The sequence below is a fragment of the Balaenoptera physalus genome (genome assembly GCF_965194825.1).
Source record: "Balaenoptera physalus genome assembly, chromosome: 15".
In the NCBI taxonomy this organism is placed as follows: Eukaryota; Metazoa; Chordata; class Mammalia; order Artiodactyla; family Balaenopteridae; genus Balaenoptera; species Balaenoptera physalus.
Window position 1 is genome coordinate 37,304,336 of NC_138894.1, and position 14,677 is coordinate 37,319,012.

The 14,677-nt window shown below is 49.5% G+C and overlaps 1 protein-coding gene across 1 annotated transcript in view; it reads right to left on the reverse strand.

The window, feature by feature from the left end:
* The window catches only part of NAGK (N-acetylglucosamine kinase), an 8,547-nt gene extending 1,396 nt beyond the window's left edge, over nucleotides 1-7,151 (reverse strand). The window contains exons 1-7 of the mRNA XM_082426131.1: nucleotides 7,001-7,151; nucleotides 5,142-5,226; nucleotides 4,888-4,986; nucleotides 3,919-4,060; nucleotides 2,995-3,105; nucleotides 2,180-2,292; nucleotides 731-885 (exon numbers count right to left, since the gene is read on the reverse strand). Of these exons, the coding sequence (XP_082282257.1) occupies nucleotides 731-885; nucleotides 2,180-2,292; nucleotides 2,995-3,105; nucleotides 3,919-4,060; nucleotides 4,888-4,986; nucleotides 5,142-5,226; nucleotides 7,001-7,029 (734 nt within the window). The 5' untranslated portion in view covers nucleotides 7,030-7,151. The remainder of the gene's footprint in view (nucleotides 1-730; nucleotides 886-2,179; nucleotides 2,293-2,994; nucleotides 3,106-3,918; nucleotides 4,061-4,887; nucleotides 4,987-5,141; nucleotides 5,227-7,000) is intronic.
* Nucleotides 7,152-14,677: the final 7,526 nt, after the last annotated feature.

A 14,677-nucleotide genomic window follows, 5' to 3' on the forward strand; every position in this document is an offset into this window, starting at 1 on the left:
ACCCACCGGCCCCCACCAGCTACTTCCACCCTAGGAAGGGTGTCCTGGACTGAGGTGGCTCACTCCAGGCACTCAGGAAGGGCAGCCCTGCTGGGGAAAACACTGGCACCTGGTCTGTACTCCAACTTACACTGAGTTATTCAGTCTGTCCCCGAAGGTCTCTCTGCTCCGGGGACCCAGGACCCTACTTGAACAGCTGGCTGGTACTCCTCTCGGGGCCGCCCACCCCCCTCCAACACCCTGCTGTTAGTCAGCCCAGCCCCTTCCTAGCTCTGCTCTGAAAGGGCCTCAGACCAGCAGGATCTAAGAGGGCCCTACAATGCCCTGAGGCTTCAGGAATCCAAATTAAGGGAGCATGGACCGTACACTGGGGCAAGAGCAACGTGCAGACAAACAAGCCCTATGGTCCAGCTTCTCCTGATACCCAACCAAATATGCCTAACCTCTCCGTGATTCCCTAGTCCTCTGGGTATCACTCGTTAAAAAAGAAAGTTATAGATCTGCCCAAAGGATAACTGCTTCATAAATTTCTCAGAAACAGACATACAGCCTGCACAAACCGTGACAGCTGTCAAGAGGAGAAACAGGTAATATAAAACGACTGTCAGTACAACCCGCGTGTCCTTCTGTCTCCACCTCAAGGCCCACCAGGACCAAGGCCCACAGTGGCAGAAAACTGACGGCACTTGGTCAAAGGGAAATTGGCTTCCAATCCTCATCTGAACCCTACTCCACCCTCCAATTAGGGAGGTCTTTGCAGAACAAAGTCAGATAAAACCCTACCCCACCTCCAGTACCTTCTGCAACTTTCCGGCAAAACCCAGCAAACCTGCATTTATCAAAGTCCCTATACAGGTGGGTGAGGATTCCTAGCCGATCTGGCACCTGAGAGACAGAGAAAGGGCACAAGATAGTCATCAGAAGCAAAGGAAAATTCCCAGTCTGCCCACCCAGTCGGCCTTCCTGATGTCTCTACTGTTTGAAAAGCTGGAATAATATTTGTTTAAGCTCTAGACTGCAAGGATTTGAGACTTCTCATTTGAGAAAAGTTATCTGTTTTCGCCAGCGTGGCCTCTGCTGCTCTTTAGAGGTCAGCCTGGACGCAGCACAGAGCACAGACCTGCGCTCACCAAAGAGTCCTCTGCAGTTCCTGGAGGTGCTCTTGAAAAGATTTCTTTGGTCGAAGGAATCTAACCACTACTGCTCATTGCCCCTCTCCCCTAAGAGTCACAATGCAGACCACAGGCTCTGAGAAGTCAAAATTGATTTGTTTCTCCCACACTTATTTCACCACATAAAGTGCATCTTCTACCTCAACTACCTTACACACCTGTAACGCCTTTGAAGGTCCCGAGGAACCAGATTCCCTGGAATACGTTACTAAAATGGAAGAGGGGGTGGGGGGCTAAAATCTGAGCATCTGTGGCAACGTATTAAGCATGTCATACATACTTTTAATCTTTAAAGCATGTCATTTAATCTTGCTAATGTCTTAATAATAATGACTAAACAATGAGAGGGAGCAGTAGACATATTAGTGGTGTTCAGAACCAATCTGCTGAGTCAGCTCGCCCAAGTGGCCCTCAGCCAGAGAGATGTCTCTCAAAGAAACTTACTTGCCTTCTCCTCTCTCAGCCTCCACCTCTGGTGCAGCTAAAGGCAGCTGTTTCCTAACCCACTTCAAATGAGCACAGCCCCAGACAAGGAGGGCAGTCAATCCCTGATGCCCTGGGTGGGAAGCTGTACCCTCCCGAGAACTCTCCCTGCCCCTCTTTAACAGGCTCTCCTCCCTGACCCATACCGCCAGAGGCAGCGCACTGTCCAACATACCTGTTCAGACTTCACCTGCTGTCCCTGTGTCCGTGTGCACTGTCTCCTGATCTCACCCTGCACCTCTCACTTCAGCCTAAATGGCATCTGCCTTCACCTCGCCGCAGAGTCTAGCTGCCCAAGGATGAAGTCTAGCCTGTCCCCAACCTACCCTCTCCTCACGCGGGGAATGCATGCCCACCTCATTCTGAATCCGGTCCTCACAGACGACGTCTCCATCCTCCAGCTCTGACAAACAATTCACCCCGACATCCCCGGGCCCACCCAGTCCCTCTCCTGAATTCACTCCTGCTCGGTCTCCCACTGCCCTATCCCAGGTGTGCATGTGTACCAGGGGCAGGGGAAGTACCTGGAAATAGTTGAACATGGCCTGTTTGACATAGCCAATGTCATGAGGAGCCGCCTCTAGGTTGTCGATGGAGTCAAACACTATTTTCACTGCTTGGTGTGCAATCCAGTAGGCTGCAGAGAGCAGAAAGGGCTAAGAAGATGGGGCAATCTCCCCGAGTTCACAGGGAAGGAAACTCAGACCTAGACAGGGTTGAGTATTACAGAGAATTAGGTGCCCCAATTCCCAGCCTGGGGTCCTCTAATTAAACCATATCTGACTGATCCACGTAAGGGCAAGCTGGAGGGGTAAGACTGAACAGGTGAAGCTGTGTCACATCAGCTCCCATCCCCACATAAAGACCAGGTCAGTCAGCTGCCACCCAAACCACCAGAGTCACTGCCAGGAGCTGGACCCTAAGGGCCCTTATGAAAATGTCCACCTGCTACCTATAAAGAGGTGATGGCGGGAGGAGCTTCTATACCCCCTTCCCACTAGTAGACTGGTACGGCATTTCCCGACATCTATGGCCTTAACCTTCACAGTGTCAATTCCCTCCTAAGGACTCCGAAAGTCAACACCGGTAGGCAACGGCTATTATGCTGAGGCATGAATCTGAGTCCCGGGTGCAAATCACTGCTGAAGAGCACAGCCAGCCACTAGTCCAGCATTTGCATCTCTAGATCTCTTAGTCGTTATCTTGGACTCAGATTCAGGCGCTCTCCCCAGAGAGCCCCAGGGGGTCAGCAGGCGGAGGGGAGGGGAGAGGAAGGTGGGGAGCTGCAGGAAGTGAACGGTCCAGGACCCTGAGCCAGGCCCAGTCGGCGTGAGCTCACCTGAGCCCTCGTCTCCCATCATGTGTCCCCAGCCACCGCAGCCACTCTCAGAGCCATCGGGGTTGATAAGCCTGCAGTTGGAACCTGTCCCAGAGATGAGCACGATCCCACCTGGGGAAAGGGCACAGGAGGCTCAGTGCGGCCGAGGCCCTGCACAGAGCACACAGCTTCTGACTGAGGAAAGAAAGGACAGAAACCAGCCCCAAGCAAAGGGATCACCACCCCGTTTTGTAGAGAAAACCGAGCCCAGCTAGTTTCCTGCCTGAAGGTGGAGGGCCTGGGTCTCAGAGAAACTCCAATCACATAGTGCCCTTCTCTAGGGAACAGAGAGGCACACGAGTCTGTGTCTCCTTGCCCAGCCAGCCTTCAAGTGACTACCTGCTCTACTGAGTCCCTACCATGTGCCAGGGATTGTGTCAGACCCTATTCACACAGTGATCCTCATTCAGCACCCTAAACCACCTTATGAATACAATTACCCCCATTGTATAGATAAGGAAATTCAAACTCAGAGCGTTCCATAACTTCTCCAAGATGGTATAGCTGGCAAAACAGGAGCTGAGATTCAAATGCCAATCTCACGATACCATCACTTTTTGTACTCCCGTCACAGAGTTCCTCCCATTGTCTTTTCAGCACTTGCTGCTTTCTCCAGCCAGCTTCATCACTGCACCGCCCAGGGGCTCCCTCCTCTGCAACGGAGTCTTACGTTTGACTCCTTTCTTGCTTCCCATCAAGACACCCTTCCTGCCCTCCCTCCTTCTGTCCAGTCCCTGCTCTGGCAAACTTCAGCTAATGAAGGGAGTAGGGGCCGTGATGAAGGCTGCCTCCCAGGTATTTACTAGTCAAGTTCTGCCAGCTAAATCTAAGGGGCTTCCCCAAGAAAACCGGTTCTCAACCTCACCCCTCCCTCCACCTCCTCACCATCCGGCGTAGCTGTGGCGATGGAGCCGGCGGCGTCAGTGGTGATGAAGTAGCTTTCACTCAGGTGGGGAAATCGGTCCCTCAGCTCCTCCATCAGGATCCTCACCGCGTCCTCCTGATCCCCACCGCTCAGGGATAGGCCCTAGGCCACGCGGGAGGTGAACGAGCAAGCAGGGCCCCAGACCCAGCTCCTTTCTCAACCCCCTCCCCTCCTAACAGCTGCTCCCTGCTTTCTACCGCTGGGCATACCCTGCTCATGCAGCCCCAGTCCGCCTTCCGCCACACACACTGCCTCATCGAAGGCTGCGGCTGCAAGAAGAACCTGGACTGAGCCCTGACAAGACGAGGGATTCAACAATGCCAGGTCAGGAGCTGGGGAGGACAACAGTGCCCTTAACAGAAAAATCAGGCAGAGGAGCAAGTCGAGGAGAGATAAGCTTGGCTCGGAATGCATGGGGTTTGGCTGTGTCTGCAGGACGTCTCACTGAGGATACGTCCGGGAAGTAGCCGGAGCTACGGCAACTTGGGAGAAAGCTCTGAGCCAGGAATAACAGGTAACATTTAATCAGCCCTTATGCGTCAGGCTCTGTGCAAACCACTTTGGGATGTGTCATGCCATTTTACCATCCCAGCAACTCTGAGGTAGCTACTGTTATCCGCATTTTCCAAACGAGGAAACTGAGGCTTTGAGCAGATAAGTAACCTGCTTAGGGTCACACAGCACAGATGCTGAGTGACAAAGCTGGGATTCAAACCGAGGTCCCATGGCTCTCCAAAGCCCTGTGCTCTTCCAATCCTTGTGGCTTGTAGGTGACAGTGCAGCCACAAGAGTGGATGTGATCAGGTGAGTTTCTAGACCAGATACTAAGCCCTCAAGGCCTTTCCCTTTGCAGTCATCGGACTCATCTAGTTCAAACTCGCTGTCTCAGTGTTGCTGTGACCTAATTCCCAAACTCTACCCAGACTCACCAGGCTTCGTAGAGGAACAAGAGGATCCACCCCTGCTTTCCGTTTGGCCCTGTTCACCATCTCGTTGATCCTCTCCACACACTTGTCTGTCCCGATCAGCTGGCCCCAGTCAAGGGAAGGAGGAGTTACAAAGGCCTGCCTGACCTCTGTCGCCCCTACAGGCTGCCAAGTGAGCCCCCAGCCCCCACCTTAACAGGAGTTACACAGAATAAAACCACAGTCAAGCCCACTGGTCCCCTCAGTGTGGCCTTTACCCAGTGGTTTGTGCTGAGTCCATCCGCTTCTGCCAGGATCTGCCCATCCTCTGAGAGTAAAAGGACCTTGGATCGTGTGCCTCCCCTACAGAACACAAGGGGGCACTCAGTCTTGCTCAGAAAAACCTGCAGATACAGCTAAACTTGTGCAGTCCTTGTCATAGGCAGAGCCCAGAGTGAGGGGGACAGCTTCAGCAAGCCCAGTCACCATTCCCAAACCCTCCTCTGTGGCTGGGTGTTTGCTGGGCTCTTGGACTTCCAAAACATAGTTCCTGCTCAGCTTCCCTTGGGGGTATCCTACTGATCCTGCAAGACCCTACTCATATTTCACCTCGTCCTTGAAACCTCCGATGTGTGGCCCACCACTATAGCTCCATTAGTTCAGCCATGTCAGTGCCCCCATGGACTCCTCTGTATTAGACGTGCGTTAAGCTGTTTTCCTGTCTGCCTCTCACTAGACTACAAGTTCCACTGGGTCAAGCTCTGGATCATTTATTTACTCTCATGCCTGGCACAGGTAACACTCAGTAAACGTGACTAAAAAGAATGGCACGTCTCTCTGCTTCTCTCACAATAGCTAAAGGCTGCCTTTAGCAGCTCCAGCTGCCAAGATTTTCAAGACACCCTTGTGAGAAATGCTGGCCAGATGACAGTAAGAGTTAATACCTGCTTAAGCAACTAAATGGTCAAATGCTTATTACTGGGAGAAATGGTAGTTTGGAGGGAGGTCTGTGGTGGTGCGATGTATGTTTCTTTATTGATCAGTACTTTTAGGAATATCAGAAAAGGACACTGAAGACCTGCTGATCAAACTCAAAGATGACAAAAAGTTTCAAGGGGTAGTTAATGCATGAGGTGGCAGATTATCGTCCCAAAGAACCTCTTGACAAACCGGAAAAATGGGTCATATGTTACACGTGAATATAACAGGGATGAACGCAAATTTCTGTAGTTTTTTTTTAAAAAACAGTGCAATAAGTACAGGGCAGGGGAGACCAATCATAACAATGCATGTGAAAAAAAAGACTTTGGGGTCCATTAGTCAGCAGTGAAATGTGACTGCCATTGAAGTAATGCAATCTCAGATTCAAAAGTAAGTGCCCTAGCCCACACCCTCCATTGTGCCCTGATTTGACACATCCAGATTCACAGAATGTTGACTGGCAGGGGACTTGGCGATCATTCAGTTCATCCCTCTTATCACTTCACACACGTTGTAACTGAAGCCCAGACAGGGCAAAACTCTTGCCCATAGTCACACCGAGGGGAAGAGCTATTACAAAAAGACCTGCAGACAAGCTTCCGAACAGGAAATAAGCAAGAATAACAGAGGGTTGGCTCTAGAGTGAGTAGCCTGGAGTGCCGACAAGAATGGAGGGGTTTCAACCTCCCCCAGCTTTAGGTCCCAGATACCTTCCGGCAAAGATCACTGTCCCGGATTCCACCACACTCCCGCTCCCCACCCGCAGTCCAGCAACTTCACACCTGACACCTGTTCTGCAAAACTCTCTCCGGAGTGGGAATGGAAAAAAGAAGCTTCTCCAGCGGAGCACTGCGGAGTGGGTCTTTCGTGGGAGAAAGGGCTGTGGTTCCGCCGCTAAACACAAAGGAACCCCCCCCTGGGGTGTGGCCGTGGCACACAGTGCCTACAAAGCACACGACCGCGCGCGCAAGGGCACCGTCGCGCGGGCACACACTCCTCCACAAGACCCCACAGGCCAAAAAAGTGGCCGGACCCTGACTGAGGTGGGAGGTCACCAGCCTGCCGACCTGGCCACGGCCTTCCTTCCGCCCCGCCCTCGGGCCAGAGAGTGGCCCAGGCCGCCCCTTCCGGACTCCCTCCTCCGGACCGCACTCACCCCTCTACACCCCCATAGAGCGCGGCCATGCTGCTGCTACCGCCACCGCGGATCCCGCCGTTTGCTTCCCTCCTGTCGGCGATCCCTGCCCTCCAGCCCGCTGGGCACCGCCCCGCGTCACGTGAACGTCCGTGCGGGCCAGCCGACTCCCAGTGCGCGTGCGCGGGGCGTGGCACCGTGGCCCGCCCCCAGCCTCAGGGCTGCTGGTCTGGCTATGGCACCGGGCTGGGTGAGTGCGGTCCTCAGCGGCTCCTCCAGATCGCCTCCCCGCCTCCTGAGCCCTGCTTCTGGAGATGGATACGGGATCCCAAGCGGAGGAGCCAGGAAGGGGTGTTTGGGCCGGACCCCCTAGACCCGTTGCCCTGCTCTCCCCTCAGTGCCCGGAAGTTGCTGGCAGCTACGCCTCGCGCGTGCGCAGTGCGTGTGAGCCACGTAGACTGGGGGTGAAATAGGACAGTGAGGTACACCTGGCCAGACCCCCACTGGGGTGTGGGATCAGGGAGCTGCACGAAGCCAGGGGACCACTGGGAGTCTTAAAAAATTGCATTGTTCAACCCAACACCTGCCTGGCAATGGCAGAGTCACACCGTGGGCACACGATTACCCACGCAGACTTTACACTGGACTTGTGTGAATATGTGTAAGCAGGAGTAACCAGAAGCAGGCTGGGAAAGGAGAAAGCTCCCCAGGCTGTCCTTGTAAGCCTAGAGATGAAAGAGTTCAGATTTCACTACTTTCCAAAGAAAGGTGGGTTCTTTGCGGAGGGTATTTGGGGGCTGTAGACTGCCAGGCAAACTAGCAGATACAGTTTGTGAAATAAAATTCATATTTTATGGCAAGACAAAAATTTAAACATAAAAAGTTTTATCTGCCCTTTGGCCTCCTCTCTCCCCCCTAGTGTGCATTGTGTATCTGCATTATGGATCGACCAAGCCTCCCCAAACTATTGCAGGAAGGGGGACCCCTTCCGGGGCCCGAGAGTGGGCTCTTGTCTAACGCTCAGAAATGAATTGTTCAAGGAGACACACGTGCTGACAAAGCAAGAGACTTTATTGGGAAGGGGCACCCAGGTGGAGAGCAGGAGGGTAAGGGAACCCAGGAGGGCTGCTCTGCCACGTGGCTTGTGGTCTCAGGTTTTATGGTGATGGGATTGGCTTCCAGGTTTTCTCTGGCCCATCATTCTGACTCAGGGTCCTTCGTGGTGGTGGACGCGTCGCTCCTCCAAGATGGATTCCAGTGAGGAGGATTCTGGGAGGTTGGTAGGACATATGGACTGGAGTCTCTTTTTGACCTTTACCAAATTCTTTGGTTTGGTGGTGGCTTGTTAGTTCCATGTTCCTTACCAGGACCTCCTGCCATAAAACTACTTGTGCAAATGGTTACTGTGGAGCCTGGCCAGGGTGGGTGGTTTCGGTCAGTGGTTCCCCTAACAAAACCTCCATCGGCAGAATTACCTGCTTAATCATAAAGAGCAACGTTCTCCTAACATCGGTAAGACAACTCCTTAAAGATAACATTCCTTCTTGATAAGGGGTCACATGGCACTTAGATCTGGATTATGTAAACTGTCAATAATACATCATTTAATGTACAGCCATCTTTCTCAAAAAACTTGTATTACTGTGCTTTGACTTCTAACAGGTGGAACAGTGCTGAGAGCTTTCTGAGATGCTCTTCTTGGGTTATAGTCCTCAAATTTGGCTGGAATAAAACTTTCCATTTCTTTCTTAGATCAACTTTTACTTTTTTGTTGACAGGTTTTACAAGCCTTTTGTTGCCCTCCAGCCACCACTGCACTCTCCTTCCTTACACGGGGTCGTGACAGGGAAAGGGAGGACGAAGGGGGAAGATGCCAGGTCTGGGAGTCAAGCTGGGGCTCCTGCGTGCCTCTGTGGGCTCCTCTAGGCGATTCTGGGCCCATAAAGGGCAGCAACTCGTGCTAGAAGGACAGTCAGCTGCCCTTGGTGTCTCTTTGGGAACATCAATCTAGGGAGGGGTCCTTCGAAGGGCCATTCTCAAGCTGGCTTGTCCCCACTCCCCACCCCCATCTCCTTAAAGAGAAACCCTGCACTAGGAGCCTCTTTCCCTGATAGCCAGCTGGGCCTGGTTATGCTTTGGTGTGAACATTTGGTGTATATGTACTTTTTAAACTAGAAGAGAGGAGTCTTTTCATTTCTTACATATTTGGGACACTGAAACACTTCAGTTTAACCCCCAAGAATAATTAAAAAGTAAAGCACTGCATCATAGGGAATATTGGAGAGAGGAGTAGGATTTTTTTTTTTTTAATGCCCATGTATATCATTTACATCCATAGCACATCAGACCTGGAAGGTGCTTAATCCAACAAACACATATTTTTAGAATAATGGAAGTAATAGATTCTGGTGAAATTAAACTGGCAGGATTTTTTAAAAAATATTTATTTATTTATTTATTTATTTTTATTTATTTGGTTGCACCGGGTCTTAGTTGCGGCAGGTGGGCTCCTTAGTTGCAGCTCACCGGCTTGTTAGTTGAGGCACGTGGGCTCCCTAGCTGCGGCTCGCAGGCTCCTTAGTTGTGGCATGTGAACTCTCAGCCGCTGCAGCATGTGGGATCTAGTTCCCTGACCAGGGATCGAACCTGGGGCCCCTGCACTGGGAGCGCAGAGTCCCATCCACTGCGCCACCAGGGAAGTCCCAAAACTGGCAGGATTTTTGAAGGAAAGGAGACGTAGGTGGATTTTGAAAAGACTGTACCTTTCCATGCACTAGTGCAATGAGTCTTGGGATCTATGTGTATGATAATATTAAAGTTTCCCTTTGTATCTCTTGTTAGAAAAGGAAGCAAAAGAGAAAGGTGTGAAGATAAGAATTTTCACCATTTACTAGTGGATGACCTTGGGTGAATTACACATAATTGCTGCTTCTCCTCTACAAAATGGAGAAGATAAGCAGCCACCTACTCAGGCTAACGCAGGATTTAACTATCAAGAGTTTTGAAAACCGTAAAGTACTACATAGATCTTAACTAATTTTTATTGGCATTACTAATCAGTGTCTGCTGTCCAACACAGTAGCCACATGTGACTATCAAGCACTTGAAATGTGGTTGGTCCAAAATGAGATGCACTGAGTGTAAAATACAGGATGGCAAAGATTTTGTACCAAGACAGAATGTAAAATATCTCCAATAACTTTTATACAAGTTACATGTTGAAATGATATTATTTTGGAGATAGTGGGTTAAAATTATGTATTATTAAGATCAACTTTGCCAGTCTGTTTTATCTTTTTTAATATAGTTACTAGAAATTTTAAAATTATACATGTGGCTCACACATTTCTATTGCACAGTGCTATTTTATATCCTGTCTCCTAGACATCTGGGCCAGAATATTTCAGTCATTAAGTGCCTGTTTATGAACTATGATTGATTTAAAGAAGAAAACTGCATTGAATAAATGACTGTACATTTGTGTTGTACATTAAAGTTCTATATAAAGCTCTTTTAGGAACATTTATCTCATTTGATCATTCTAACAACCCCATGAAAATATCAGATTTCTAACCACATATTACAAGTGAGGAAACTCTGAAATCAATGTTATTAGCCTAGGTTCACACAAATAAGAGACGTTGCTTAAAATGGGTGTGGGTAGTTCCCGTAATGGGAAGGAAATAAAGATGTTGCAAGGCAGACAAGTGTTAACCACTGTATAGCTTGTAAAAGTTTAATGCCCCTTTGTACTGGACTTGCAGCATCCTGACGGCTGCTCCTCTGAAGCTCACGAGGTTGGTAAAGTCCTCTAAGTATCTGCAAGCCACAGTTTCATTTTCTGTCTTCTCTAGTTTGTCCCCATGACTCCAGAGAGGCCCTATTTCCTGGGGGGTGGAGGGGTCAGGTAAGAGGGACAGGAGGGAAAAATATCTCCCCTCCTAAATCCACTTAACGATTTTGGGACAGAGGATTTGGTGACCCAAGATCCTCAACAGGTTGTGTTGACTTGGTTCATGAAAGCACAACCACATCTGTTTTTACTCAGCACTGTATTTCCAGGGCTAACCTCACTATCGGGCACAAGATAGGAGGTCCGTGAATGGTTTTGAGAGTACTTATAAACTATAAAGCACTGTACCACAAACATGAGAGCTAGTAAATGCTACTGTGAACTAAAGAAGGAAGCAAGCAGATTCTACGGCAGAGACAATTTGCAGAACAGACTGGGGAAGAGAAAGACGTTTGGAGAAAATAGAAATGAAACTGTGAATTGGGGAAGTGGGAGCTGGACAAGTGGTCAGGGGGCCTCAAAGGGATCTAGCCCTCATCTGTCCTGCATTGGGAGATTGCCAGTACATGTGTGACCTCAGCACTGTACTTTAGGATAATTAATCTGGCAGGATCCTTGTAGCAGGACAAATGGGAGGGAAGAGCCTGGAGCAGGGAGACATTTAGAAGGCCGGGGCAATGGCCCAGGCAAGAGATGAACAAGGAAGTGATAAGGGACAGGGCAGAGGTCATGGGAAGGGATTGAAGTTGGGGTGCGGATCATACGGACCTCGTCCTCTGTTGATCTAGGATGAGGGCAGGGACAGAGGCTGGAGTTGGCTTTCTTACAGTGAAAGAGAGAGGGGTGAGGGGTTGCCTTGCTAAGGGTGGAGGTGGGACTCTGAGGCTGGTTGATGTAAGGCAAGAGCTCTTCCAGACCTGCAGGTCGCCCAGGAACAATCCAGAAGGGGCAGGGTGTACACAGAAGCAGGTGTGGATGACTGGCTATACACAGTCTGCCCTTCAAGTCTCCTCTGCCTTGATCTGAAGTGGTTCTGAAAGGGGGGCTTTGGGCCAAGGCAGCTACCCCAGAAAATCATGTTGGTTTTCTCACTCTTACTGGGCATGTGGGTGTTTATGTATGTGTTTATATGCATGTTTTGGCTTGTGTCATCTATATGTAGATGTGTATACATTTATTTATATATTTGAACTTGTCTTTGTGTACGTTTCTAAGTGACTAAATGTGTCTACAAGTGCATGATTTGAGATAATATCTTTTTTTTTTTTTTGGCCACCCCTAGAGGCATGTGTGATCTTAGTTCCCCAACCAGGGATGGAACCTGTGCCCCTGCAGTGGAAGCGTGGAGTCTTAACAACTGGATCGCCAGGGAGGACCCTGAGATAATATCTTTATGCACTTTTGTACTAGTATATGTACAGAATTAGAATTAGCATTTCAATTCTTTTTTTTATAAATTTATGTATTTATTTTTGGCTGCATTGGGTCTTCGTTGCTGTTCGCGGGTTCTCTCTAGTCGCGGTGAGCGGGGGCCACTTGACTACTCTTCGTTGTGGTGCTCCGACTTCTCACTGCTGTGGTTTCTCTCGTAGCAAAGCACAGGCTCTAGGCGCACTGGCTTCAGTAGTTGTGGTGCACGGGCTTAGTTGCTCTGTGGCAGGTGGGATCCTCCCGGACCGGGGCTCAAACCCGTGTCCCCTGCATTGGGAGGCGGATTCCCAACCACTGAGCCACCAGGGAAGTACCAGCATTTCAATTCTTAAAGGAACCTAAGCAACCTGCATATCTAGGCACCTTTGAGCAGATGCACAGATGTACAAGCGTAACTTTGCAGGTTGTGCTGGAGCTGGCCTGCACTAGCTCACAGAGAGCTAATTGTGCACATCTTTCTAACTTCTGTTCAGTGGTATGGTATTGGTAGCTCTAAATTACCACGGTGTGAGTATTTATACCACAGAAATCAGCAACTGGTACCAATCACATCGTTGTTATTTTTGCTTCCCAGAAAGCTGGCTGTTAAACATTTACAAGCACACACTGGATAGATGTTTGTCATGTGTGAGAATGTCGGTGGTCTGTGTGTATCAGTGCAGAAGTACATATACGAAAGCGTGTCTTGTGTAATGGGTCCAATTTTTTTATAGACCACAGACTCAGGGGTGCAAAAATGCAACTAAGTATTTTCCCACAACTAAAAGCAATTTCTGTCTCAACCCTCCACTCTTAATCTAGTCACTTACAGGGGAACTCGGGCATTTCAGATTCAATTTAGATTGAACACTCGTCCCCCTCTTGGTTCCCCATGTTTGTGTCTGAGGGCCAGGTGTAAAGGGCACTGCAGCAGCAGTGAGGAGGGGCGGCTCCAGGCATCTGCTGAGATGGTGCAGTTTTCCCATCCGGGCCTTTGCTTATTCGCATCCAGGCCCCTGACATCTCCTGAGATTCCCTCGGCCCTGTGAAGCATCCAGTTTCCCAGTGCACACTGCCATTTTTGAAACCTGTAGCCTTGGCAGGTGTCAGGGCAGATTATGTTTCCCTCTTCCTGGATTCCCTCCAGTCTGCCGCCTCCGGGAATCACGAAAGAAGAGAAGCAGTGTCACATCCCCTCACAGCACAGTACCCTATAAGATAAATCTTACAGAGGCTGAAATTCCCAGAGGTCAGGGGCCAAGCTGGGATTTCAACTCTGTTCTCTCTGACTCCAAAGCTTTTTCCACTCTACCAGACTTCCCCAGTTCTCCATGGATTAGGGGCACTTGGTACAAGCTTTTGATCATGATGCGTTAGGCCACTGGTACTTAAATAATCATAGAATTCCCAATTCCATCGTTTGACCCTGTAGCAGCTGGTACCGCTCCCGACACTGCGGTACAACGGGAACGCCAGAAATAAGTGTGTGTGTGGAGGGAGGGCTGTGAGCTGAACCTCCTCTAGGAAGTCTGTCACATGTAAAGCCAGTGGCGTAAGTTTCACCAACTTCTGCTCCCCAGCCTGTCCCGCTCCTTTATCAGGATTTATTTTTGGTGCCTAGCTGGAGCCCTGGACACAGAACTTTCTGAGCTACTAACAGTCTATGTCCTAAGAAAGAGGGGCCAGAGACTCAAGGTGGGGTGGGTTATGTGGACCAGAACGGAGGCCGGATTCTCCCAGAATCCTCCTCTGGAAGAGGTCCCCCTGCAAAGGAGGATGGACAGACATGTAGAAGAGGAGCCTCATCTCTCCCAGGCTCCTGTCTTGCCCCTTAGCAAGTGTGAGGAAACCAGAGCTCCCCTTTTATAAAATTTATTCTTTTTTAAAAAATAAATAATTGTTTTTATTGAGATAATTGTAGATTCACATGAAGTTGTAAGGAATACTGCAGAGAGGTCCCATTTTCCCCCAAAGGTAACATCTGGCACAACTATAGTGCAATATCACAACCCACATGTTGACAGATGCCATCCATCAGTCTTTCCAATTTCTCCTATTTCACCGTTTTCACAAGTATTTGTGTGTGTGTTTAGTTCTGCAGTTTTATCACATGTATAGGTTCGTGTATCTACCACCTCAGTCATGAGACAGAACAGTTCCATCTGCAAAGGATGCCTCAAGTCACCCTTTGATACCTGCCCTCCCTCCCCCAACCCCCGCCCCTGACTCCTGGCAACCAATAATTTGTTCTCCATTTTCAAAAGGTTGTCATTTCAAGAAGGGGATGTAAATGGAACCAGACAGTGTGCAACCTTTTCTCACGCAGCATAATTCCCTGGAGGTTCATCCAAGCTGTGGCATGTCCCAGAGTTCCTTTTCATTGCTGAGTAGTATTCCATGGTGTGGATATTGTATATTTCCTTTTTGTTGTTGTTGTTATATATATATATTTTTTAATTTATTTATTATTTTACTCATTGATTTTTGGCTGCATT